The following is a 27,511-nucleotide window of genomic DNA, read 5'->3' on the forward strand; positions in this document are numbered from 1 at the left end:
GCCTTGTTCTCACTTTTCTTTCCTCTGATCTGATTTTCTGAGTTGCAACAATATCTCTTCAGTTGTGTAGTGAAGATGGGAAACAAGAAAGATTGTGCCTGAGACTTCCTTCAGATAAGGGAGTAAGAGATTGAGTTCATTTTGGGAAACAAAATGAGTTTTCTAGATTTGGAATGTATAAATTTATGGAAATGAAGGTTACTGTGATTGAAAATCTGACTATGGCTCCTAGCTCATTTAGGAAAACAGCAGCTTGTGAGTATGGTCTTAGCAGAACCTTTGGTTGGAGAGTAAGATGGTAACAAAACACCAAAATGAAAAGGTTAAGGATGTTTCTTCCAAATCATATTGAAAACAGATCAAATAAATTGTAAAAACTAGTAAGAAATAGACTAAAGAAGTATCATAAATACCATCTCTTTTTTCTTCTCTTATTTTTCTATATTACCATAAAATTTAATTAGTTTATCTTAATTCACATTAAATGAATGATTCTAATTGTACTTCAAGGAATCCAAATCTCATCGTATCTTTCTCGAGTTTCCAAAGGAAAGAAATTATTGTTGTGCTTTAACTATTTTACACTGCATTCTAATTTCAATATTTTTGTTTGAAATATGAGAAGATAAGCAATATTTTTTTAACTACATGATAATCCATAACACATTTTTTATATTAGTCAATGATGTATATGTACTCGAATGAAGAAGTTCCTTCTTGATAGGCATCTCCTCATCCTCGTGGGGTAACCCATTTTGACACGAAAATGGTGACTTGTGAGGTTTGTTTGAAGTTTTGTCCAATTGCAAAGAGGCTCCATTGATGATATTTGTAGAGAGGTTCCATTCATGATGTCACTGAAAGTCCCAAACATTAATGCTAACATGCTTTTCAAGTTTCAAGAAAAACAACGACAATTTCAACAAAAATCGTTGAAATGCTACAAATAATCTTAACATATTTGTGTCTTCCCAGAAAAAGGGTATTCGTAAAAATGAATTGCTGAAAGTTTACTGAGTCTAGATTTTAGAGGAAGTGAAACGAGTAATTTTACATGAATAGGTGGTTTGAAAAGAAAGGCTATAATGCATTGATCACGATCATAGATTTGTCATCCTGAAATTGACTGGGGAACATTTATAAATGTTAAATCCAAAATTGTCAAGCATTTGACAATACAATGGTGTTTAAGCTTTAACATGGTACGTTTGTAAATTATAGGGTTTAAGTTTTCATATCAAATGACTATCATACCCTTGATGTAGATATTCATTTAATTTTAATTTTCAAAGTAAAGTTAAAATCTTTTTCTAAAATATGACATTTCATAAAAAATTTAGTCAACATAGGTGCTTAGTTATCCATTATATATAGTCATGATTATAGAAAAGCCTTGTACATTTTGACCGATGCTCATAACCTATTGTACATGTAAAAAAGTATGAAGCTTAAGCTTATGGTGGATCATATGAATATTGAATTTCAATTCACGAGTTATGGAAAAGAGATATGGGAAAGAGAAATACAGTGGCTATCTTGACTTTCGTTGTATTTCTAAATAAATCAAATCAGAAATTCAAACCCACAAGATCTGTATAACTTTCTCTCTCATGTCCACAGAGTCAATCTTGCATGGTATTAGAAAATTAAGGAGGAATATCATTGGTGAGAAAAAGAAGATAACATAATTTTCCTCTGAAATGTCTGCTCATGAAAAACATATAATCTTAAATGTGGAAACACTGTTTTAAACCTTTTTTCAGCTCTTTCTTGTGTTCACCGTTTTACGTGAAGATTTTGTAGTTTCTTAGAGCATTTATCCTGTGTTTGGAATGTGAAGAAAAAAGGTTAAAAATTGAATTTTTAATTTTAGAACTTATCCTTTGCTCTGTTTTTTATACTTTATCGCGAAAGAAACAAAGAAAGATACAAGTTATCCATGTGTTTTTATAGGCAGTCTAGAGTGTTATGCAATAGGCCTGCCAACCCTGAAAAACACAATAGTAAATACTTGTAGTAGCTTGTATTGTCATCAACGATAGAAGACAACGTTTTTTGTCTTTTTGTTCTCAAGAGGCCATGTTTGTGAAAGTTTGCTGGCACCTATGAAACAACACCAGAAAAAGGGAGGAGGAATGGTATTGTCTCAAGGTTACCACGAGGTTAATAGTGCTTGGTTGGGACTATGCTATATTCTTTTTTTTCATCAAATTTTGTCCTCTAACACATGTTAGGAAAATGTGAGTTTGAAGTTTGTAGGAAGAGATAAAAATGAAGTATAAAAATTTGTATATTAATTGTATTTAAGGTTTGAGTTGAAAGTAATATACTATTATTTATATAGATTTCTTTACAACTAGTTTTGGTTATAAAGTTAAAGGTTATCCATTTACTAAGTTTTATGTATTCTGACATTCATTTTTGTTATAATTTGTCCTTTGAATCGTTAGTTCTAACTGAGAAATTATATGTAGAAAATATTACTATATTAAAGTCAATAAAAAATTTAAGTCAGTTCAACTGTTAATGCGTAATAAATGGAATTATTTATCTTTTTATCTAAATAATGTATTTATAAATATTAGAATGAACTTCAGATGGTCTAATCATGACTCAATTTATACTAATCATGTTTTATTGTAAACTAATTACTATCAGACTTAATCATTGGTTATGAATGACTGCTCGGTCTGTGAGTTGTGATAGCTCGATTTCTTGGATTATCGCGGTGATCGTTGTTAACTATATGAACCGTCTGATTCAGAGTTGACCGAGAGATCATTCGATACACAACTCATTAGTATCAATTTTTGCAATGTTTTTTTTCGAAAAAAACTAACCTCACAATTCCAATACTCTTCAATGCAGAATCAAGAAAAAGGTGCACCAGATAAGAGTTGTGTATGTGATGATTTGTAGTTGTGGTGATTGTTAGAGTGTTTTCAATTTTTGAAGGGGAATTTTTCAGACTTGTTTAATGTAAGTTGAATCTTTTGATTAACATTTTGTTAAGAGAATAAAGATTTTTTGTTCTAAGAATAAATGTAAAGAAGGAGGTCGCTGTCTAGAGAGTGTATACATAGTCTCCAAAGTGAAAGTTTGGTAGAGCATCCTGAGTAGAGGGAAAACTGTTGGTTGTGTGGCAACAGGTTTGTTTGGAATATAATAATGTTACTAATACCATGAATTATTAAACAACAGACAAGATGAAAAAGGTTGTGCCATTTTGGGGATAAGATGCTGATGGAATTGACTAATACCACCATACAATAATGAAACTCAAAACACTTTCATGTATTGTGTGTTATTATTACAAATACATATATGATATCCTGTTAAAAGTGAGTTATAAGGTGAGATTTGTATCCACTTATAAACTATGAATTAGTTTTATTTCTGGTAGATGTAGGACTTTCAACACTAAAGTCTTGTTCTTTTGAGTGGATTTGAGGAGATTTGAGAGAATTTGAAGATAAATTTTTTATCGTTTATTTGAGTGAATTTGGAGGTAAATGAGAATGAATTTGAAAATAAATTTTTTTAATTTGTCACGTCAATACAATTCTATACTAATTCTCATAAATTTTATTTTCAAATTCACTCAAATAAATGATAAAAAAATTTATCTTCAAATCCTCTCAAATCTCCTCAAATCCGCTCAAAAGAACAAGGGAATATGCAAATATTGCTTCTAAAACTGCTTTCACATATTCACATACAGAGAGACTGAAAAAACATGTTCGGTTTTTGAGGGGCCAACCAAGAACCCGATTCTATCTGGGCCCTGAACTTTTGCCATGTAATATTTTTTTATTGGGCTACAAACATGAAAATGTAATGGGGTTTTCTTTTTGCATCCCCAGGTTTACTTCCTACACTATTTAAGTCTCTATATTTAATAAATAAATAAATGGATTCATTTTGTTGAACTAACATTAAATGTCTTTTGATATGACAAATGACAAATCAAATTGATGCATTATACAAGTTGTTCTCCTATTAAAGTCTTAAAAGATCAGTATGATTCACTCTTTGTCACATATTTTATAAAGATGAATACCTAACAAAATCAAAGTTTAAACCATAAATAAAAAAATAAGTAGCATTATAGTTTCTTAACAAAAACATATTTAACTATAAATAAATAAATAAACTTAAGGTGAAAAGAGTTAGAGGAACCTATTCTTATGCTATAAATCAAAGAGATCACACATATGCAGGACAATATAGTTGCTCCTGTGAATGAATATTTGTCACTGTCTGCTTAACTCTTCTATTAAAGGTCTGTCTTCCCCTCACTATATTTTGTACCATTACATGAGGTTAATTCATGGATGAACAAATATGTTAATTCATTACATTTTGAATAGCCTCATTATTGATTGTTTCTTTCATCAGCTTTTACCATTCTTCCACAGAAACACACTAGGCACAGGGATTGAAAGTAAGGAGAGGGGCAGGTATAAGCTAACCAAAATGGAAACAAAGAAAAGAGGCAAGTGAGACAAAGTCAAGCATTCAAAAGTTGCAATCCATCACACTGTGTTCTTATAACCACATCTTTTGTGCTCTCTTTTGACATCTTCTCTAAGCCAAATACATTCACTTTCTCTCCATCTTTTTTTCTCTCTGCCATTGATCAATCCTGGTGGTATACTCAGTTCATCAGTGGCCAAGTAGGCCATGGGAAGGGCTCCTTGCTGTGACAAATCTATCGTGAAAAAAGGGCCATGGTCTCCTGATGAAGATGTCACCCTCAGAAACTACCTTGAGAAACATGGAACTGCTGGAAATTGGATAGCTCTCCCCAAGAAAGCAGGTTTCTTTTTTCATCAATCATCACTGTCTGTCTGTGTTATCTCTTCATTCAGTCATTTACATTAAGAATTTTGCCTTGATTACACTATAATGTATGGTGTTTATAAGTGAACATTAAGACTCAAACTCAAATTATAAGATTTATTCTGACGGAAGATCTTACATCAACTAAAAAATCAACTAAAAATAAGACAATTTCATTTTGGTAAGATTCCTGTTTAGTGTTGGAAAATTTTCAAGTCATGATTTATCAGACTTACGAATGAGTTAGAATGCATTCTTTATGTCTCTAAATGACTACTGTATATAGTTAAATTTAAAATCTATTTCTTAATAAATTTTTTTTTATAATGTTGTGGTTTTAGGGCTTAAACGTTGTGGAAAGAGCTGTCGTCTGAGATGGCTGAACTATCTCAGGCCTCATATAAAGCTTGGAGGTTTCACTGAAGAGGAAGACAAAATTATCTGCACCCTTTATGGCAATATTGGAAGCAGGCAAGTTCTTGTTTTTTTATTATATGAACGTTACCATAAAGTTAAGTTGCATGATATATATGCATTATTATATGTGTGAATTTGGCTTCAGGTGGTCCCTCATAGCAGCTCAACTTCCCGGAAGAACAGACAATGATGTCAAAAATCACTGGAACACCAAGCTAAAGAAAAAGTTTCTAGCAGGAAACACTGGTAGTAGTACTGTTGCCACAAGCTACAACAATGGCACTGTCAGCGGTGCTACTTCTTCTGACCAATTCTCATCTACTATTCAACCTCAAGTTGATGCCTTTGTCTTGAATCAGAAACTGAACTCAGCTTGGTTTGACTCCTACAATAATCTGAATCTGGAACAAACACCAATTTCAGTTCCTCTTCCAATGCCTCAGGAATTAGTATCATTTAATTATAGTGCACCACCCTCTAATGAAATTTCATTGCCAACTTTCAATGCAGCTTCATTAGCACAGCAGAATGAAGATATACAATGGTTTGGCTATGACTATGCAGAGGAAAATGATCCAAATTTACTTGCTTTTGTGCTTGATGATCTGCTGATGAATCATGGGTCAGCATCTTCTGATCACATTGCTTCGTCATGTGTGGCTAACCAAGACTCGTTCTACTCATCAAAAGCTTGAAAGAAAGAAAAAGGGAAATTGTGGAATGGAATGATAGTAGTGGTGACAAATGAAATAGCTCAAATCTGGGCAAAGTAGTTGTTGTATGTGGAATTGTGTGAGCTTCTGAAGTGTTTTGAATTGTGGTAGTATTAGAAATATATAGATATTAGTCAAAAGATGTAGTGCATGTCTTTTTCCATGTTAGAAGAATCTCACATATGGTATGCTTTTTATAGTATAAAATTTGTCCAATAAGAGAGAGAGACTGAGTTCAAAAACAGTGATCGCACGTGGTCACCAAAATTTGTTGGTTTCTAAAGTGTTCATGAAACTAGCGTTGGTCCTTAAGAAATTTCCATAACAGGCAAAAGGGGTTCTATCTGACAATAACAACTACATATACATGTACATACTTATATATAATGTGTGTGTGTGTTTTTCCTGTCCATGCATGTGGAAAATAGCAAAGTTTCATCCATGTTTCACACTTTTGGGTTAAAATTCATTTTCAACCCAAAACTAAAAGAAAATAAACAAGAAAATATTCAACCATACCTAAATTTTTATGAGTGGATGAACTAGTATATAAAAAGGGAAAATAAAATAAAAATGAGCAAGAATTTTATTTTTTAATAATCTTTTTTCCCATTTTCTTTGATTCGTCCACTCTTCATTAAGAAGGTAAGATTGGAGTCTGAATTTTAAATTAACAATTTATACTCAGTTATTGAACTCTAAAACAAAGTGAAGATTAAAATTTTGCATCTTTTTATACAAATTTCTTTTAAGTTGGCATATTTATATTTTCATTAGTTTTAGAATAATAGATGATAACAGATTTTTTTTCAATATTTTAAAATAGTATACATGTCATTATTTTATTGAATTTAGAACACTTAAAAGCAAATAAATAATGAACTAGTAAAAAAGTGAAGTGTATTATATTAAAATGTTGTTAAAAAATCTATATCAAAATATCATTTTTTTAACTATAAATGCAGGTTTTTGTAAGTTGTCAAAGTTTAAATTAACAATTTAATCTTTAAGAAAATTGAAAAATTAGAAATCAATGTTTTCAAAAAAATAGAACATTTTGTGTCATGAGGGAGGGATTCCATGTTCAAAACCACATGCAGATATGAGTACTTGACTTTTGTGTATGAATATATTCTTTAGTTGGTAAATGAGCGTGCTATAGAATATGCACGTAAGAACAAAAGTGTTAACCATTGTGCTAAACTAATAGATAACCAGAAAATAGAAATAGAAACTAAGGTCTGCTCTGTTCATCAATTTCAGACAGAAGAACTCTTGAGATATTGAAGCAAGTAGTCATCAAGCACAAAAATGTCTGCAAAATAAGAACAAGATTCTCAATTTCTCATACTTTTCTCCAAGGTTTAAGCAATTCATTTCAAATTATGATACATCACACATGCCAATGCATAGGTAACAGATTCACTACACAAATGAAAAGTGTTTTAGGATACAAATGGACCTGGTCAAAGTGCCATCTCAGCCTGCAAAGCTGTCAATTCATCTACTTCTGAAGTGGACATTACAGGGCGAGTAGGCTGCACTGAGACTGCAGGGACTGTAGTTCCTGACTGAAGAAGCTGTTCTTCCAACTCATCAGCCTCTAGTTCTTCAAGTTCTGCTTCCAATTCGTCCTGAAACCAAAATAACTCAGAATGATCCACATAAATGCACTGTGTTCTATGACAGTAGTTATTAATGGATGTTCCAAGAGCTTATAAGAGTATTTCAATGTGTCCAAGATAAACAGTCTATCTCAACCTCATAAAACCGACTTATAAAATGAGGTTACACTCACTTATATATTATAAATTGATTTTATCTCTAGTTAACGTGAAACTTCCGATAATTATTAGGTATTCTACGTGTACAAGATAACAATATTCAAGTTTCAATTTATGATAAGAAATTAATCTCTAAAAGTATGTGTCAACAGATTGCTAAGATCATGAAAATTGCCATTTGATTTGAGGAAGGTGACCTCATCAAAACAAGAAGCTGCACCAATGGGAGAGGACACGGCTTCCTGAATCATTCTCATGTTATCAGTCTGTCGACTGATCTCATCCATAGTCTTGTCAACATCATCAATATTCCTGAAATTGAAGATTTTTCTACTCAACAATATCATAGATCAAAGTAACTACTTGAATAAACATGATAACGCATCTGCTTCAGTTATCATAAAAGAACTAAAACATAAACTTCACTACCCACGTTGCTTTTTGCACAATCTTCATGGCATCTGCTCCAGTTCTTAATGCTGCTACTGTTTCCGCGGTGGCTGTAGCACCTTCCAACATTATCATCTGTAACACAAAAACAAACAGCATAAGATACACAAAAGGCTCAAGACATATATAACCTAAATCATCTTATGATTTCACACCCACCTGGTCGTGAATACGCAACTGGAAATTTCCCAGCTGCTCTATTTGTTGTTCATATAACTTCTTCCTCTTCACACATTGCGCTGCCGCTGCATCAAGCAAAAGTTCAAATCACACATTTCGCACACACACACATATATAGAAGGAGATTAATCAGAACCCCAATACCCCTTTTGTTCTTTCTTCTAATGAATTCGATAGCCTTTTCCTTTTCTGCATTCACTTTCTTAAGAAGCACATCCTCCTTTTTCTCAAGCAGTTCAAGTGTCTGCATGATCATAAGAACAAAACATTGAAATCGAAGACTCCTTTCTCACTCAAATTTTGACCATGTCTATATATCGTTACACGATGGAATGCAGAAACATGTAAATATAAATTTGAACTACAAAACACTAGCACGAGGAGCAGAATTAAGAGCAAAAAAGAGCAATGCTATATACGATGATGTAATGATATTATATACACACAGCATAAGATAACATAGATAACAAATAAAGAAGAAACAGTGATCGGTGTACCTTGTTTAAGTTTTCTAAGACGGCAATAGGATCGCGTTGTTGTTTACGTTTGTTAAAGAAGTTGCTGAACATGATTAACCTAGTACTGTGGTTGTTTTTTGGTCTTCGACGTTAGTAGTGTGGTGATGATGGGTATCTACGTTCCTACGTAACCTAATATTTTCACAGCTGATACAACTGTGTTGATAATAATAACTGATTAGTTCATTTAATATATGTCATTGCATATAGAATATTTTTATATGTTTCATATATTAAACAAATCTGTTAAAATTATATAAATAATTTTGGTTGAAACACATATAGAAAATGCCTATAAATAGTATGTATGTATGTATATATAAAAAAAGTATAACTTCATAAATGCTTATAAAATTATAAAATTTACCATTGCGTGCTAGTTAGAAACTTATATATGGTATTTTTATTTTGTGATAACTTTATTATTGATATGAATTTAAGTGGGTCGAGAGTACTATATTAAATGAAAATAGGAAAAAGATATAATATTCAAAAGGACAACTGCTATGTCACTTTCCAGGTTCTGTTATCAATTAATTAATAAAAAAAATTCGGTTGAAATAAATTGATCACTGCCTATTGAGGTTATCCAAGTATTAGAACAGGGAAAAAGTGCAGACAAGCTGAACAACACCAAATAAATATAAATAATTTTTCATCAAATACTGCAGAAGAGTGCCGTTTGTTGCAGTAACAGTGTGCCTTTCATCTTACGGTTTCACAAAAATGTACAATTTAATTAACGAATCCTGATGGTTCCATGTATACTGCTATCTTGGAAAAGGATAGGTGAAAGATTCACTATCATAAGACTGTGCTTCTGATGAACTGTAGAATTCAGTGTAGATTTGTTTTGGAGGGGACACAAATGTTTCAGTGTTACTAGGAGATTCCATTGTCAAACACTGTTTTAACTCTGCTATGACAACACTCATTGTAGGTCTCTGAATGGAGGTTGATGCAGAGCATTGCATAGCTATTCCTAAAGCTCTCCACCCAGAATTTGCACCAAATTTTCCTTGCAGCCTTGGATCTAAAATTTTATTCAATTCTCCTCTTTCAAGCTCAGGTCTTATCCACTCAAGTATGTGCATTATTGTGTTGCCTTTAAATATTGCAGGGCGACCTGTGATTAATTCAAGCAGAACAACTCCAAAGCTATAGATGTCACTTTTCTCATTCAAACCCCCTAATTTGTAGTACCTGAATAAATGCACAATGTAGTTAGGACATAGTAGCAAGTCCATGATGATACAGTAAAACTATATTTGCACATTAAGTATTAACATACTATAATGTTTTTTTTGTACTTTTTTAGGAATTAATTTCAATTTGAACAATAAAATGAATCTACTGATAAGGACTTACTCTGGGTCAAGGTACCCTGTTGTGCCCATTATTGCAGATTTGTCATTTGTAGCATCAGTATCAATCACATGAGATTGTTGTTTTTGGTTATCTTTCTTAAACTCCTTGGAGAGACCAAAGTCTGCTATCTTGGCTTCTAAATCTTGACTTAAAAGAATGTTTGCTGTCTTTACATCCCTGTGTACTATTGGTGGCATGCAACCATGGTGTAGGTAATCCAACCCTTCAAATTCAAATGCATCATTCATCAAACATCAACACAAATACCAAAAGAATGTAGTTGCACAAAACCAATTATGCAGTTACACGACAACAAGTTATTCGCCGTGGTGACATAGTCATGGATGAAAAATTATAAAAACATGCTCTTTGACAAGATTATATAAACCAAGAAACATGATTTGAAAAGTAAAAGGTATAGAAGAAAGACACTTTTGGCTTCCTCAAAAATGAAGTTATACTGACCCTCAGCGGCATCGATTGCTATCTGTATTCTCCTTTCCCAACTCAAGCAATCTGAATTTCCATCTGCAATCATGAAATATCTTATTGCAACATGCTCTCTCTGTTTATTTACTTTGTGATGCTATATGTATTGCAGTAAACAAATAAAGGTTAATGATCATGCATTGTTACAGCAGATTGCAACATAAATAACCTTCCTTTTCTCAGTGCATTTCAATTAAATTGAATATGGAGCAGTGTATGAGTAGTACCTGAGAGAAAGAGAAAATCTTTCAGGCTGCCATTGATCATGTGCTCGTATATGAGAGCCATCTTGTTATCATCATCACAATAACCAACGAAGGATACCAAATTTTTGTGATGAACTGTCATCAAAAGCTCAGCCTGCAAGCCATGTACACGTATGAGTGCCATCTTGTTACCATTATCAAAATATCCGATGAAGGATATCACATTTTTGTGCTGAACTATCATCAAAAGCTTAGCCATGATTATTTTCTTTGGATGGTTCTGATGTTGAATAACATTTCCCTAGAATCTAAGTAGTATAATCCATTGGTAGAATGTGGTACTAATTACCTCAGTTTGAAATTCTTTTGGGCCCTGAGATGATGATGGAGAAAGAATCTTAACTGCAACTTCTTTGCCATCTTTCATCTGCCCACTATACACAATTCCAAATCCTCCCTTGCCAATGACCTTTTCAAAGTTGTTGGTGATGTCCAAGACTTCTGAATACGTGTATTGCCAGTTCTTCGTTGTTACATTTTTCCCTCTTTTGTTCAGCATACTGATCTCCTCATCTTTGTTCAAAAGAAAAGTAGAATAAAGTTTGGTTAATTTGTTTTTCTCATTTATTTTAGGTTTAATCATTCCCTTCTTTGCCATCTCCTCAATGAGTTTTCTAGAATAGATCCCTCTCTTTTTTTTTGTCTTAATTGAGTTCCTAAAATTAAAAAATCAATGCAATTGGGTCCTTGCTGTTAAATTGAGTTAACGAGTTAAAATTTGAGTGAGGCGTCGCTGTGACCTGATTTTATTAAATTATGTGGCAAATGAATGACATGATATGTGGAATATGATATATTAAACAATTAAATAATAGGTTTCTAATGAAAATTAAAATTTGGAATAAGGAAATTAAGGTTCTTAGTATTGTTGTTTTAGAGTTTATGATAAAAATTGAAATTCGGAATCAGGAAATTAGAGTTCTTCATATTATTGTTTTAGGGTTTATGATAAAAATTGAAATTGGAAATCGCGATTGGCTCAGCTTGAGGTTATGAATGTGTCTAATAACAATCTATCTGGTATGTTCCAAAGTTTCCAACCAAGGTGAAGCTCAATAATGCAGCTAATCCTCTGCTTGGGCATTCTGGAAGTGGTAGTGGCAGGGGAACTACTCCGTCAAGCGATTCTGGTGATGCACCAAGTGGAAGTCCAAATGTAGTATAAGGAGGTTCTGCACTCTCTCTTTCGTGATTTATTGCATTTCCAATTTGCTTCTTTTTTACGAATCCTAAGTTGGTGAAAATTTGACATTTCATAATTTTTTACTTACAAATTTTCCACCTAAGAGATTTTACATATGTCACAGTAATCTAATTATTCCAACTCACACTCACCTTAAACTTAACTCCGCTAATCCAATTTAACGACAGAAGACCCAATTGCTTCAATTTTTCACTTTTAAGAATCTAATTGAGAAAAAAAATATAGAAAAGGAACGAACATAGAGACTACTAAAATGATTAAACTTTATTTTATGTTTGTTTCTCAGGTTTTGACAATCAGATGGAAGCCGTTAATATCAATAAAGGAAGAAGTACCTGATCGTTCATTTCTTCTGAGTTTCCTAAAGAGAATGAAAGCAACCAATATAACTAAAACTGATACTGATACAACTATGGGAACAACAATTTTAACGGTTTTATTGCTCCCTCCTGAGTCACCGAGATTTTGATCATCCACCCTGAAAAAAGATGAAAACATTGAGACATGAAACCAAATGTTTGATGAAACCTCTAAAAATTTGTAGGTCCTGGCTTTCTCTACCATGATTCTTGATATTTATAAGACAAAAGAAACTAGCCAGGCTTTACGAACATATCTTATTCTACTATAGCAGGGCATACCTCAATGTAAGTAACCCAGTCTTTGATCTTTCTAAAAGAGTGACAGGAACTGAACCAGAAAATAGATTGTACTTTAGATCCCTACAAAAGTTTATCTTTCTTGCATTAGCCATTGTTACCAATTCGCCACTGCATATATCAGGTCATGCCACCAACACCAAACACTTACAAATATTTAAGGGATTTCAATTCTTCCAAGAACTCAGGCACTGCTCCCGTTAAGCTATTGTTGTGTAAGTCCCTGAATAAAAAATTGTAGGTCTGTCATATTATATATATGATGAAGAAACCATTCTTCTTTACAATGCTGAAATTGTGTACAGGTTAAAGGCATTCGAGTTATATTATTCATAAAATAATTTGTCTTCGTCACACGGTTGAATCTATCGATGAAGAGATTTACCGGAAAAACACAAACACCAATGACATCTGAGTCGAACCATATAAGAGATTGACATCATCCTCTACCCAAAACCTTAAGGCAATGGGTTAGTGGGTTTATCATCTTTATATAATGTTCTACTTTCTCATTTCTATCCAACATAGGACTTCAACTCACATTTGGATTCTCGACAGTAACGATCTTATTACACACTTCTCTGTCTTCTCATTCTATCTTACTCTTTATTGTACAAATTACTGTATAGAGATTTCATGAATACAATTTGTCAAAGCATAGTGATGGCAAACGTACTCAGAGTTTTGTATCATGTGTACTTACAAAGATTCCAGCGACGAGAGATTGGAAATGGCAGAAGTTAATGCTCCGCTCAAACTGCTGGAGCTCATATTCCTAGAAAAAGAAAATGCTCACTTCTTGGCTTGAATAAAAGGATATATAATGTAAAAGTCAAAACTGATTTATTCAAATAGGACATTCAGAATGGAAGAAGGAAAAAGATAGAAATAGATTGCTCACAGAGATATAATTCTGGGAGGAACTGAAGTGCTATAGTTGCATATTAAGCCTTCCCAAGATTGATTCTTTGGCTCACATGGATCACCCATCCAATTTCTTTGAATTTTATAGCTTTCCTTTATATCCGCCATAGCATGAACTGTGTACACATATAATTGAATCCACTTAAAGGCATAATCATTTCAAACTCTAAAACAAGTGCAAGTGACATGATTGTTGCTTGTTTGATGCGGTTGCACCAGATTTTGTTCTTGTTAAAGTCTCATAGGGCTAAGCAGTAATGCATTGATTTTGAACATCAAATTTTGAACTAAGAAAACGCATCATACCATCTTGTTGAAATGTTGCTAGTGAATCTAGCCTCACTACATAAATCTCAACTGCATTAAGAATGGGTGGAAGGGTTGAATCTTCTGTTTTGCGTATGGAAATACGATGTTCATTTGCCACCAAGGATTTCGAATTAGAAAGGGTGGTTGCAAACAAGTGACGGGGTACTATGGAATCAAACAATGGAGATCCATTCCAAGATATATTGAATTTCCTCAACTGGGTTTTCTCAAGCTGCTCCACTTCAGCAAAGTACAAGTACACATAAAATTTCAAACTTGGATCATCTGGGGTCCAAGAAAGCTCCAAAGTATCACTGCCATTCTTTGGTCTAGCAGCAGTACTAATAACTTCAAATGGTGGTCTAAAGCCATCATCGTTGACATTTATTGCTGTGGAAGTGCTGACAGAATCCCAGGATGAAGAATTCAAAGGGGACCAGATTCTATCATAAATATCATCCTTGTATCTACCACTTCCATTGATTGACCCAATGTCCCATCGTTTGAAAAGGGTTAGCGAAGCAGATTCCCCAAACTCAGTGTTATAAACAGAACTATTAACTGGTCTAAACTCTAATCCTGAGATAAAAGGAATTCCAGCTCCCTTGTTCACAAGGCAAACATATGTCACATCTGATTGTGCCAAACTGATTATTTCAAGTACAACTTCCTCCGAGGCCTTTCTGAATTTCACTGTGGACCAGAAATTGACATCAACATAGAGATCAAACTCTGGAAGCTTGTTTTCTCCATCATAGTTTCCATACAAGAAGGAAGCCCTGATCAAATATAAACTGTCACTTCTCACACCTGTTATACTATAACAGTTCCTTTCTCCGTTGGGAAAACTTCTGAGATCTGAGAGTACATATGGCAGATTGGGATTGTTTGGGTAAGCATATTCAGTGGAGATGTTCCAAATAACCCCACTCTGTATATACCCTCCATCACCAGTGTACTTTATTTGAGTTGTATCATCTGTGTACCAATTTTCCGAACTACCGCAATCAATGCTTATGAAGCCTGAACAGAAAGAAAAGACATATTAAGACATAAAAAACGAAACTTGATGATGATGAACAGGATCAAAGAGACAAGGACTACTGATAAGTACAATTCTAAGGAATGTTGGAGAAAATGTTCGATGGCATCAATCGGTAATGTTGCAGAAAAAGAAAGAAACATCAAAACTCGCTAACCTATTTGTTGTTGTGCCTGAACCAAAGCTAAGAGGGCAACACAAAGTGTCAGCAATGGTATGAACCCAATCGAAATTCTCATAGCTGGAAACGAGAGAAGACACTGTCAAAGGTGTTTCAAATTGGTGGCTGTTCGTATCCTTGAAGACATGTACTTTCATGGAAACATTGGAGAGTGGCAACCAGCAAGGTGGGAAAAACAAACACAAAACAATGGGTCAAATGTTAACATGTCAACTTTGACACGCTTTTTTGTCGGTTTTGACAAAACCAGACACTGAAATTTAAAAGTCTAAAAATTCATCAAATGGAAGAGGATCACCAAAAGAGTTTGCAAAACGTGATTTAGCACACAAAATAACATCACACATTTTTATATTAATTTGAGATATGTTAAAATGATAATAAAAATATAAAGTTTTATATTTTAAAAAAACGATGAAAGTAAAAAATAAATAAAGATAATGTCACTTCTAAAATAGTTAGGTGTGTGAAAATAATATTTTTCTAAATAATAAATAGAAATAATTAACGTTTCTGCAACGTTTTTTTAATTATTCAACACAAATTAATACACATAGGTGATTTAAAGTTCCCGTGAAGTTTTTAAATTTTTCAACATATAGATGATTTAAAGTTCCCATGAAGCTTCAATAAGATTATAATAATAATATTATTTTTACATATATTTAACATAGAATATAAAAATAAAATTATCATAAAAATATAAATTTTTATATTTTTTTTTAAATAAAAAAAGATAGTATTAAATTAATATATCAAAGAATATTTTTTTTAAAATAATCATCAAATTAGGAAAGGAGAGTTAGCATTGAAATTGCAATTAAAACTATACAAAAAGGTCTCATGTTGATACTCCCTATATCTTATAGTTTGAATATTGCAGTTAAGAACAATAACAATACATTTAATTATTTCTACATAAAAGTATAATAACATAGTAAAAGATATCAAATAATAATGACCAACATAAAAGTATACAAATTTGTATAAGTCTTAATTAAATTTTAAAATCTATTAATTAATTTTTTCTTTATTAACCACTCAAAAAATTTATATTTTTAAATTTAGCTTTTACTTAATTTTTTATTAATTTACATTATGTTATTTTCTTTATTAATTTTTTATACATAAATTTAGAAAACATTTAGACTTGATCAAGTCTTTATATAATATTATAGGTACTTAATTGAATTTATCCTCAAATATTTGTTTCATTCAATGATAAACTTTGATTCCATGTTAGGTTGGAATTCTAATTACAATGGGGATTATAGCTTGTGGAAAAATCAAGTAATATTAAAATATTAACCATGATAAAAATTAATGAGAAGTTAATCACTTGAAGCAATTGAATGTAATGAAAAATTGCTATTATATAAATAAATAATATAATAAATGGTTGAAAGTTGAAACTAGTTCGATTTCGTGATGGTTTCATTGGAGAATAAGATCAAGGATTAGGAATAGATTTCATTTTCTGGCGGCCATTTTTCTTATAATTTAATCAGCGAGTGATGTGGTCAATTCAGGAACGTGTATGGTCTCATTGAAGTGACAAATTGTGATTAAACTATAATCATGTGAACGTAGTTTAATTGTCAAAAATAATATATATATATATATATATGCAAAAAAAAATCCATATATTAATAAATGTATACAAATTTAGAAGTTACAATGTATAATAAATAAAGGAGTTATAAAATTTATTTGATGGAAAAATTAAAAGGTAACATGGAAGAGATTGTGAATTCAATTACATTAATAAATATAACAAAATATTATATCTATTTTTAATATTTTCAAAATACTATAATATTGTATCTTTGTAATAAAAAGTTAAACGTGTATAATCCATTATAAAGTTAGTCTCTAAAAAAAGTAATATTGTTTTTCAATATAATTAACTATGTTATCAAGTATAATACGTGATAATAATAAAATTGCTCACATGTTTTTCTTCTCCATTAGAGTTAATCTATTTTATTTTAAAAAACAATTTAATAGTAATTTTGATCTTTATATTTGAAAAAGAAAATTTAGTTCGTAATTCAAAATTTTATTCATTGGTTTTTAATTATCATCTTTAAAGATAATTCTGTAGAAAAGAAAGTCGGATAATTCTATTTTTCTTCAATCTCAATTTATCATTTTTAAAGTAAAAATAAAATAAAAGTACTTGAAAAAAGTTTTAAATAATTAAAAAGTAAGGATCAAAACTATGTAAAAGTAATGTGGGAGCCTAATTACTCTAGTTAAAAGTTAAAAGAATAAATTATGGAAAAGAAAATTAGGTAAAAAATCAAAATTTTAAAAGATATAGGAATCAAAAATTAGAATAAAGAAAAAAGTATTAATATATATTTTAAAATTCTTCAATTATTTCTTACGAAACTTCATTTTCTTTTTCACTATCTTAGTTTCCCCGCGCCTCTTTCTCTCTCTATATAAAGGAAAATTTTAACAGAAAGTACAAAATTTATTCAACCACTTTCCCGCCAAAAATTGGAGAATCGCGATTCTGGAACTTTCCGCGTCACTCCGTCGCCGACGAAATCTGTCGCAATGGTAACTGCGCGCCCTCTTTGCCTCAATTAATTCTGTTATTTTCGATCATTTCACAACGGCTTCAATACAATAATTAATTTTCATCACAGCTTTCTTCGATATGGTGTGAATTGCTAGGTTCGATTAGCTCACCTCGTATTTTCTTATGGATATCTGTTTTTTCAATTTTTTGTTATGAAAATAATCATGATTGACTCAAAAACGTAAACCGATCATAAATTGGTGCATGGCTCTCTGCAAATTGTGTTCATGAGCTCAGTTCCCTAACTGTTTGTGAAATTGTCATGAATTGCAACTCGGTTGATGCGCTTTGCTTGGTGCAGTCGAAGAAAAGGGGTCTCTCTTTGGAAGAGAAGCGGGAGAAGATGCTTCAAATCTTTTACGAGTCCCAAGACTTCTTCCTGGTGATCACAATCGTTTACCACTTCGTTATTGCCTACATGATAAACTGTTTTCTTTCTTCTATCATGTAATTTATTGAATGGTACATATGCCTCTATTGTACTTTTGTTTTTTGTTGTTTCAGCTGAAGGAGCTCGAGAAGATGGGTCCCAGAAAGGGTGTCATTTCTCAGTCTGTGAAAGATGTTGTACAAAGTTTAGTGGATGATGACCTTGTTTCCAAAGACAAGATAGGAACGTCTGTAAGTTAACATCCGAACCAATCACGCTTTTTTCCAATAATGATGTTTCTTGAATAACATGGGTGTCAGTGCAATGTGTAGACTAAAATGTATGACGTATTTCAACAATTGAGAAAAACTAGTTTAGGGATAAGACCAAGGGGTATTACTTCATGAAAATTTTCAGGAGTATTAGTATACTTTACGCTATTTTTTAATGATCCTACTACCTTCACCTCGCAGGTGTATTTCTGGAGTCTACCTAGCTGTGCTGGTAATCAGGTGAAGTTATGCTGATAAAGCTTTTGCCATTGTATCATCTTTATGTTGATAAATTGGTCACTGCCAGCAAAGGGTAGCACTGATATAACACCTCACTTATAACTACCTGGCTGTTAAGCTGGCTAAGTTCTATTGATGCGTCTTCATTTTCATACTCTTAGTCGCTATAGTATCTTGATGTAAACTAATTATGACATTATAAAACTCATTCACAGCTTAGAAATGTGTACCGCAAACTTGATTCTGATCTTCAAAACAGTAAAAATCGGCATGCCCAACTTGTTGAGCAATGTCAGGAGCTGAGGAAGGGGCGAGAGGAATCTGTAAGTTATGACATATTTCATGCTAGATTCCAACTCGCTCTGCTATTGTATAAATAAGAGGCCCGGTTATTGTGTATCCTAATATTACAATTTTATCAGGAGGAAAGAGCGGAGGCCGTTGCAGATCTGAAAGCCGTTGAGCAACAGCACAATGAATTGAAGGTTGGCTTACGGATTAATTGATAGCAAGCATCAACTATGATGATCAGTATTTTGTCAGTTCTGTAATAGTTTATTAACATCTGAAATTTTCAGGTTGAGTTGGAAAAGTATAGAGATAATGATCCGGCTGCCTTTGAAGCAATGAGTTAAGAAAGGCTTGTTTATTTATTTATTATATATATCAGTACATTGCTTTGAAGTTTAGGATGTTAATTCTAATAAATTTGTAGTTTTGGAGTTGGTAGACTGATGTTTCGGTATTAAAATTGGCAGGAGAAGCAATTGCAGTTGCCCAGGCATCGGCAAACAGATGGACAGGTTCTACCCTCTATGCTTTCTCTCCTTTTTCCCTGACTGGAGTTTTATCTGAGAGGGGAGAAATGGAGTCTCTCGTGTTGTGGAATGTCACATTTCACATTATTATTACGATGCATGTTGAAGTTTTTGGGGTTTACACAGGGAAGGAAAATATTTGTTATTTGAGAGATTTATAGATACAAGAGGTTGTACTTATTTATAATTCTAATGATGCTGATAACTCTAAATATGTAACTGCATTAATTATCATTAAAATAAACATAATATCTATTTGTTGTCAAATATTTGTAGACAACATTTTCACCCTGAGGCAATGGTGTTCGAACAATTTCCCCCAGGCTAAGGAACAACTTGAAAACTTGTACAAGGAGGTCAGTCATTTCAGTTAAATGCCTCAATACTCAGCTAAAGTGTCATTTGTCGGGGCTGCTTTTAGCTATGAAATAAATACACGAATGGAATTAATGTAACTTGAAAAACTTAGCAAACTCACCACTTTATACATTATTTTCTTATCTTCTCAGCTAAAACATGGCCTTAATTTATGTCATTAAATTTGACTATCCTCGTCTCTTTGTTTCTTATATGGCTTGCCCCTTTCGTCTCCGTGCAGGTTGGTTTAACAGATGATTTTGACTATTTGGAGTTAGTAGCACCTGTCCCAATCAAAGCAGTTGCTGAATAATTACTTAGCCTATAAATGGCCAACTGCTTGTTGTCGTACTGCTCTCAAACACTGACAATAAAATGCAAAGTCGATGACATCCTCTGAGATGGTAGGTTACTTTGTATTCCTCTCTTTCTGTATTGGTCATGAAGTTTAAGAAGCCCTTTGCTTTCTGTAGCAAAATATATTACAGATTATCCAAGTATTTTTGGTCCCCATTTTGAGTTAGGTCGGCGTTACTTGCCTTAAGGAGGCTCCAATCCTCAGTATGATATATATAGATCCTTTATTTTTTTACGTTTGTTTTTATCGTCAGGAAAATAAAGTGGGTTGGTGTATGACAAACTAAGAACTGCTTTATTTATTAGGGAACCATTTTAAATCCTCGGCCACTAAATACCCTGGAGCCCAAGAACTTCGTTTCTCAATATTACACTTTGTTTAGTCCTCTCTGTTCACTTCTATCATCATGGAACAAATTTCTTTTAGCCTTCAAAGGTTAAATACTAAAAAGCCCATCCTTTTGACACTCACGTTGGTATCACACGATACGAATAGTATGCCAAAACCTACCACCACCTCAAGGCTTAATCCCTTGAAGTGACCTATCAAAATGTACAAGTAGAGGGTTGAGTTTTGTTCCTAAATGTAACTTAACAATTACATTTTATGATGCCTCTGTGAAACCAAAACTGATCCTTCGAGAACATGACAATATAATCAAATTATGTCTATTGTCATTATCGTTAATACAATAATAATAATAATACGGCAAATGTTAATCAATAATACCTTAGGACACTGATTTTAAATGCAATCACATTATTAATTTCAAGACTAAATTTATTTTCTCAACACTTTAATCAGTATTATTGTGATACCTGCTACCAAGACCTGTAATATATTATTTACAATGTTAAGACTTGAATTGTGTGTAATTATGCTCTTGACTTTCATTCATCAGTGTTTTGTCGTCTGACGAAATGACATTAGCTTTTTATGGCCACTTGGAAGTTGTTTAACTAACACACCAAAGTTTGTCGCTTGCTATTGTTAGTTTTAATTTTCATATTAACGGCATTTCCTTGACATTTGTGTTGCTTAAAGAACTTAGACATTAAATGAAATGAAGCGCTTTGGTGAGGATATGGATACTCCATTCTCACTCAATCAAACTATTCCTCTCTAATTTAATCATCTCTTTGTATATTATTATACGAATCCATAAGTAATAGTACTTAGAAACTTGATCAAAACTATTTCATGTTTTATTTGTTTATTTTTTTTGCATGTATTTCATAATTTTAATTTTAAACCAACTTTATTTAACTAGTCCCAAATTGTCTTCCTCAACTATCTTAAATATGAAATATAATACATATGTGAAAATATATTTTTCTATAAATTTTATTAAATAGAAAAATATTTATTTTACCCATTACACATTCTTAAAATACAAGTCAACTTGAATTCAAAAGGAGGCGATTACAACTAATATCTATCGTTACTATCTTTTAAACAATATCTCTAATTATCTTTGGTATTCATGCTTGAAAAATAAACGTGGATTAATTTATATTTACGGTATCAATGGATATTCATTAATTTATATTTTTATTTATAAATTTCTAATAAGGTTACTTAAACATTATTTTTTAAGATATAAACACGAATAACAATGTTACCCCAAAATATAACTTAAATAATATCGTATCCAAAAATATTAATATAAATAAAGTCAGTCTTTTTAGAAGCTAAATTCAAATTCGTTACGTTGAAAATATAAGTTTTAAAACGTAACTTTTTAAAAATAATTTTATTTTTATAAATTTAAACAGAAGCATAAATCTAAACAACTGAATTAAAAATAATTTCTTCAATCAGCTAATATTTTTTCGTTGATTGGTTATAAATATATTACTTCTAAAATTTGAATTAATTATTAAAAAGACAAGAGTTTAGAAATTGATATAGAAGATAAATGGTATGAATTTGGGGATTTTGCATAAGCCCTAAAATATTCATAGTTGGGAAACATAATTATCATAAGCAAGCAGTGCCAATTCAAATTATCTGTCTCCTTGGGTTCTCAGCCTGTAACTGCTGTAGAGTATACTACGACATTAATAAAAACATAACAGCATGATTGCGTTGAGAATTAGTTTTATATGTGGCCCCACACTCCAAGACCAAAGCAACGGTTCGCTGTTTCATTTGAAGAGTTTCAAAAATAAATACAGTTGTATTCTACACATTCCTCCAATGAATCTGTGCCAGACTGGCAGCAGCTGATAGAACAAAAACATAAAAACAAAGCATCTTCATTGGTTGGACCAGGTCTTACCCCATTCTATACTCTACACCCACACTGTGTAACGTGCAGGCAATTCTCACCCTACACGTGTCAAACATCAACGGCTACTCTCGCCCTCTTCTCTTCACTTATATTGCTATACAGAGTGGCTTCTGCTTTGCCAAGATTCTCTCAACCAAACCAATCTTCACTGTTTTTTATTTTCCTTCTCTCCTTATAAACCATCGAACAACCTTAGCCTTTGAGGTCGAATTGCAATGGAAGTTTTAAGGCTTCAGCTTTTTGCCATGTCCCTTATAGCTCTTGCTTTCGCTTCTCTGCCTTCTTCCATCAATGCTCAGATCCTTCCTCCTGCACCTGCCCTTACAAGTGATGGTATGTATGCAATGTACCCTCTTCTCAAGTTTTTTTTTTAGGGTTTTCTTCTTCTTTTTTCATTTATTCCCTTTTCAACGATGTTCATGATGTCTGAATTGCAATTGGGTGTGCAGGGATTTCAGTGGACCAAGGAGTTGCCTATGTGCTAATGCTGCTGGCTCTGGTCCTTACTTACATCATTCACTGACCTTTGTAAACCTTTCACCCCATTCATCTATTCTCTGTGTGTTCCTTTCAAACATTCTCTATTGTATTTATTTCTTCTTCTCTATTCTTTCAAGGAAATTCTTTTTTGCTATGTGTGTGTCTCTATGATGTCTGCAAATTTCTTATTTTTATTAGTTTAGTAGTACTCAGTGGTGTGACCTAATTTTCTGGTTCACACACCACTCTCCTCCTTCGTGAGTCGTAGAGAAATTTTTTTTGCTTTTTTGGGTCCTTTTGCTTCCGAGAAAAGTAGTTCTAATGCGCGTGGTCTCCACAAAACAACTTGCATTTTAAATTCACCTATGGTTGCTGAGATTCCAAGGTTAACGATAAACCCAATTCTCAGCAAAAGGAAAATTTTAAATGAGGGATGTCGTTAAAATCAAAGTGCTTCTCTATGGAATGAGAATGTCATAAATTCCAAAGGAAATTTGAATTTCTACCGTTTCAAAATAAGTTAAAAAAGATATAGTATTCATAAATTCCATTGATATTTTGAATTTCAAAATTGTCAAATTTTTTTCTTTTATTGTTGGTTTTGACATAAAGTTATGTGCACACAAAAAATATCCCACTTTTACTTAAAAAAACCCCAAAAGAAAACTTAATTTCGAATAATCTTTACTACACTTACTACCACGTTTAGTTAGTTCCACATGCCAAACAACTTTGTTTTCAAGGAGTTTCTAAACAATGATACAGATAGTTTTCTAGTTCTTGAATTTCAACGTTTCCAAAATGCATTGGATAAAACCATGGTTTGAACGATTGACGGACTTCAGAAATACACAAACACCCGCTACATAAACTTCTTGTGATCATCTAACCAGTGAATTAGTTGAGTTCTGATGTCAACGCAGGATTCAATTTGCTATTACCATCTTAAAATGATTTGGTATTAATCAAAGAAGTTGTTCTATACAGTGCTATGTAAAAAAAAAATAAAAAAACACAACACAGTGAAGTCTTGACCTCCAGACCAGAAAAAGTAACAAGAAAAACATCTTAATTTACTTAAATCATTAGTTATATAAAGAAAATAAAATTTAACACCGGAAGTCCTCCTGGAGACTCATTCATTACTCAATCATTACTGTGTTCTAGCGCATAGAATAACCACATTCTTATTCCTCGCCTTAGCATGTTTAAGATATACATTAATTTAACAAACCGTGTTAAACTGGGCCATACAAAATATAACATGCGTATAATGTAAAAAGGAGGTTCGAGCTCAAACAAAATAAAAGTAGTAAGTTTTACTTTATGAACTGAACGACTTTCATGTTCAATTTTCCCCCTATATACATACATTCTCTGGTCTGTTCGATAAATCACAAAGACAGGCAAGCAGGAGAGACAAATCTCCACGTAAACATTCTCCATTGAAGTCACCAGTTGTGATGCACAAAAATGCCTGCAAAAATTCTGGCTCAACCAAAGCCAGAGGCAAAACCGATAAGAACAGCCTAACATAAGATTTTCATTCTTTTCTCACAAGTTATCTAAGGCAATTTGTATCAAACTAACACATTATAAAAGAAAACTAAACTGAAACTACTGATGTTCCAACGTGAATAATGAATCATACACATCATTTAACCGCCATGATTAATGCAAAACTAGTTGGACTAAAACATACTAACGCAAGGAATACAATACAAATTGATAGTGTTACAGCTGAGAAAAGGGACCTGCTCAAAGTGCCATCTCAGCTTGCAAAGCTGCCAATTCATCTTCTTCAGGAGTTGGCTTTGAAGCAACAGGGCGAGTAGGTTGCCGCCCAGCTGGGACCTGCACTGGGGCTGCAGGAGTTGTAGTTGCTGGCTGAAGAAGCTGTTCTTCCAACTCAGCACCTTCCAGTTCTTCAAGTTCCGCTTCCAATTCATCCTGAAAGGAAAAGAGATTCACAATGATCCTCAGACATGCATCGGGGGTCTATAGCACTACCACTGTAACTTTACTACAATCTAAAGATATAAATATCTTGTTTGCAACTAATATAAATAAAAATCCAGAGCATGACCTCGTCAAAATCAGCAGCTGCACCAATTGGAGCTGATAATGCATCCTGAATCTGCTTCATGTTCTCAGTCTGTTCATTAATCTCATCCATGGTCTTGTCAACATCATCGATATTCCTGAAAAAGAAAATGACGCAACTCAACAATGTCATAAATCAGAATGAACAGCTGAATAGATATTAGAAGCCATGACATGAAATTGAGACAAAAGAAATACAAGAAAATGCTGAAAAGAGTTAAATAAGTAAAAAATTTAAACAATAAAGAGGACTCCAGTACACACGTTGCTTTTTGCATAGCCTTCATAGTAGCTGCTCCTGTTCTTAACGCGTCAACAGTTTCCGTGGTGGCTTTAGCACCTTCCAACATTATCATCTGTAACACAATTTAATATCATAAGATGCCCAACAAACTAAATCATCTTTTGAATCATATACAAATTGCTTCCGCACCTGGTCATGAATACGCAACTGGAAATTTCCAAGCTGCTCTATTTGTTGTTCATATAACCTCTTCCGCTTAAGACATTGTATTGCCGCTGCATAAAACAAGAACTCAAATAACATCTCATAAATTAAGTGAAAGTTGGAGAAAAGAAAGGCACTAAGAAGATATTCTCGAAATCAAGTATCCATGAGTTTAGTAACCTACCCCTTTTGTTCTTCCCCCTTGTGAACTCTTTGGCCTTTTCAACTTCTGCTCCAACCTTTTTAAGGAGCACTTTCTCCTTTTTCTCCAGCATTTCAAGTGTCTACATGATTCAAAAAACAAAACATTCAATTTGAGAGATTCTCCCTAGGTATAAATTGATTCCAACAAATGGGTAAAGACATACCACAAAATATAACAAATAATCAGTCGAACGTATGATCATACAAATAATGTGATAATTTTGAGGATACTAAAGTAAAGACATTGCTTTCCACAATCACAGGAAACCATATGCCTAAAGATTTGACCGGGATATGGAGCAGCTCTTATTTGTTATTCAATACTCAACATGAAAGTAAATAACACACTTTTGAAGGAAATTTACAACATACGTACATAGATACAAATTAAAGCATGATCTATCTTACAAGAAAGAAAAAAATAAAAAAGACTAAAACGATGCGCAAGGCAAGATATACCATCTTATAGTTCGGAGCTGGGAAAACAACTGAGAATGTGAAAACAACTAACCCTATCCTCTCCGATGACTAAGGTTTTCTTGAAATTAACAAACTATCTAGCGAAATTTTATTTTAAAAGCCATATCATACAGGAGTAGATACTCCTCAACACACATCACAAGAGTAGCCCAACCCATCCGAAACAAAAGCTATTTTTGTAATTTCATCAACTAAATTAGCAATCAGTAATACTTCAAAGAGTTTGTTGGCAGTTCATAGCTCAAGTGAGCATGCAACGTTTGCCATGGCGATTGGTGACAACAACTCCCCTTACTGGGGCAAACTAGAAAAATAATACTATAGTTCATTGAAGTCAAAGTAAACAAACACCAACAGTTGGATTAACGAGATATGCTGAGTATGGCATAGCATGGGAAAAATAAAAGGGACCTCGTTTAACTTGTCCAAAGTGGCAACAGCATTCGTCTCCTGTTTAGGTTTACCAAACATTCGGCTAAACATGATTGCGGTCGATTCAAACCCTACTGCCTCGAAAGCGAAGATATCCTCGATTCTTCAACCGATCTTCCTGAAACCATGAAAAAAATTGATGAAAACCAAGTCAAAGCATTTTGATCAATTTTGTCAGCTGAGTGAATGAAGAAGAAACGGTGGGTACCAAAAACGAACCCGGTTGAAAAATTGGAATTTGAAGTGAAAGTGAGAAAGATTAGGGATTTTGATTGGGATTGGATCGGAGAGGAGAAGCGAAAGAGAGAAAGAGAGAAGGGTGGTTTTGAGGTGTCAAAGCTTTGGTTTTGCTTAAGCGTGTTGTTTTGGTGTCTTCTTTCTTTCATCTTCCAACGAAAGAAGGAATTGAAGAACCTTCTTTGTCTTTTCTTCCCCCTCCACGTGGCGCGCATTCCTTTTCTTTAATTTTTAAAAATATTACATAATTATATGAAGTCATTTTATTTCAAATACGAATACACTGCATGTTATTTCATATTTGGTATTTATAATTAAAGTATTAATTTTAATGTACATCGCAAATGTTTAATTTTATGAAAATAATTTTTTTAACAGATAAATATTTTTAAATTACATAACATTTAAAGGTCACCATAAACAAACGTTGTTGAAAATATAAATTACTTTTAAAATTTCTAATGAATGATTTACATTGTAATA

At 32.8% G+C, this 27,511-nt stretch overlaps 5 protein-coding genes across 6 annotated transcripts; 2 read left to right on the plus strand and 3 right to left on the minus strand.

Annotated features, from left to right (window-relative positions):
- Nucleotides 1-4,421: 4,421 nt before the first annotated feature.
- On the plus strand, nt 4,422-6,287 carry LOC108345346 (transcription factor MYB36). Its single transcript, XM_017583944.2, has 3 exons — nt 4,422-4,819; nt 5,184-5,313; nt 5,405-6,287. The coding sequence occupies exons 1-3, from the start codon at nt 4,684-4,686 to the stop codon at nt 5,952-5,954; spliced, it is 816 nt and encodes a 271-aa protein (XP_017439433.1). The 5' UTR covers nt 4,422-4,683; the 3' UTR covers nt 5,955-6,287.
- An 836-nt stretch (nt 6,288-7,123) lies between these two features.
- On the minus strand, nt 7,124-9,013 carry LOC108345561 (vacuolar protein sorting-associated protein 32 homolog 2). The gene is made up of 7 exons (XM_017584153.2): nt 8,884-9,013; nt 8,531-8,630; nt 8,366-8,451; nt 8,190-8,281; nt 7,954-8,068; nt 7,435-7,606; nt 7,124-7,287 (listed from the first exon to the last, which is right to left on the minus strand). Exons 1-6 carry the CDS (start codon nt 8,953-8,955, stop codon nt 7,439-7,441), a joined length of 633 nt encoding a protein of 210 aa, XP_017439642.1. The 5' UTR covers nt 8,956-9,013; the 3' UTR covers nt 7,124-7,287; nt 7,435-7,438.
- Nucleotides 9,014-9,542: 529 nt separating this feature from the next.
- Nucleotides 9,543-15,607, minus strand: LOC108345558 (probable LRR receptor-like serine/threonine-protein kinase At4g29180). Its single transcript, XM_017584148.2, has 12 exons — nt 15,323-15,607; nt 14,121-15,146; nt 13,792-13,930; nt 13,594-13,665; nt 13,042-13,113; nt 12,873-12,953; nt 12,567-12,709; nt 11,317-11,540; nt 10,989-11,121; nt 10,738-10,800; nt 10,273-10,495; nt 9,543-10,107 (listed from the first exon to the last, which is right to left on the minus strand). The coding sequence occupies exons 1-12, from the start codon at nt 15,402-15,404 to the stop codon at nt 9,675-9,677; spliced, it is 2,691 nt and encodes an 896-aa protein (XP_017439637.1). The 5' UTR covers nt 15,405-15,607; the 3' UTR covers nt 9,543-9,674.
- Nucleotides 15,608-17,785: 2,178 nt separating this feature from the next.
- On the plus strand, nt 17,786-20,663 carry LOC108345559 (meiotic nuclear division protein 1 homolog). The gene is made up of 10 exons (XM_017584149.2): nt 17,786-17,914; nt 18,238-18,318; nt 18,441-18,557; nt 18,780-18,818; nt 19,034-19,141; nt 19,241-19,303; nt 19,397-19,448; nt 19,577-19,621; nt 19,913-19,992; nt 20,235-20,663. Exons 1-10 carry the CDS (start codon nt 17,912-17,914, stop codon nt 20,304-20,306), a joined length of 660 nt encoding a protein of 219 aa, XP_017439638.1. The 5' UTR covers nt 17,786-17,911; the 3' UTR covers nt 20,307-20,663.
- Nucleotides 20,664-24,342: 3,679 nt separating this feature from the next.
- On the minus strand, nt 24,343-27,185 carry LOC108345560 (vacuolar protein sorting-associated protein 32 homolog 2). 2 transcript variants are annotated; one of them, XM_017584151.2, is made up of 8 exons: nt 27,011-27,185; nt 26,771-26,909; nt 25,860-25,959; nt 25,661-25,746; nt 25,492-25,583; nt 25,211-25,325; nt 24,879-25,074; nt 24,343-24,612 (listed from the first exon to the last, which is right to left on the minus strand). In XM_017584151.2, the coding sequence occupies exons 2-7, from the start codon at nt 26,840-26,842 to the stop codon at nt 24,883-24,885; spliced, it is 657 nt and encodes a 218-aa protein (XP_017439640.1). In that variant the 5' UTR covers nt 26,843-26,909; nt 27,011-27,185; the 3' UTR covers nt 24,343-24,612; nt 24,879-24,882. The 2 variants fall into 2 exon arrangements, with proteins under 2 accessions (XP_017439640.1, XP_017439639.1); XM_017584150.2 differs by having other exon boundaries at nt 27,000-27,182.
- Between the last annotated feature and the right edge of the window lie 326 nt (nt 27,186-27,511).

Source organism: Vigna angularis, chromosome 8 (assembly GCF_016808095.1).
Source record: "Vigna angularis cultivar LongXiaoDou No.4 chromosome 8, ASM1680809v1, whole genome shotgun sequence".
NCBI classification, from domain to species: Eukaryota; Viridiplantae; Streptophyta; class Magnoliopsida; order Fabales; family Fabaceae; genus Vigna; species Vigna angularis.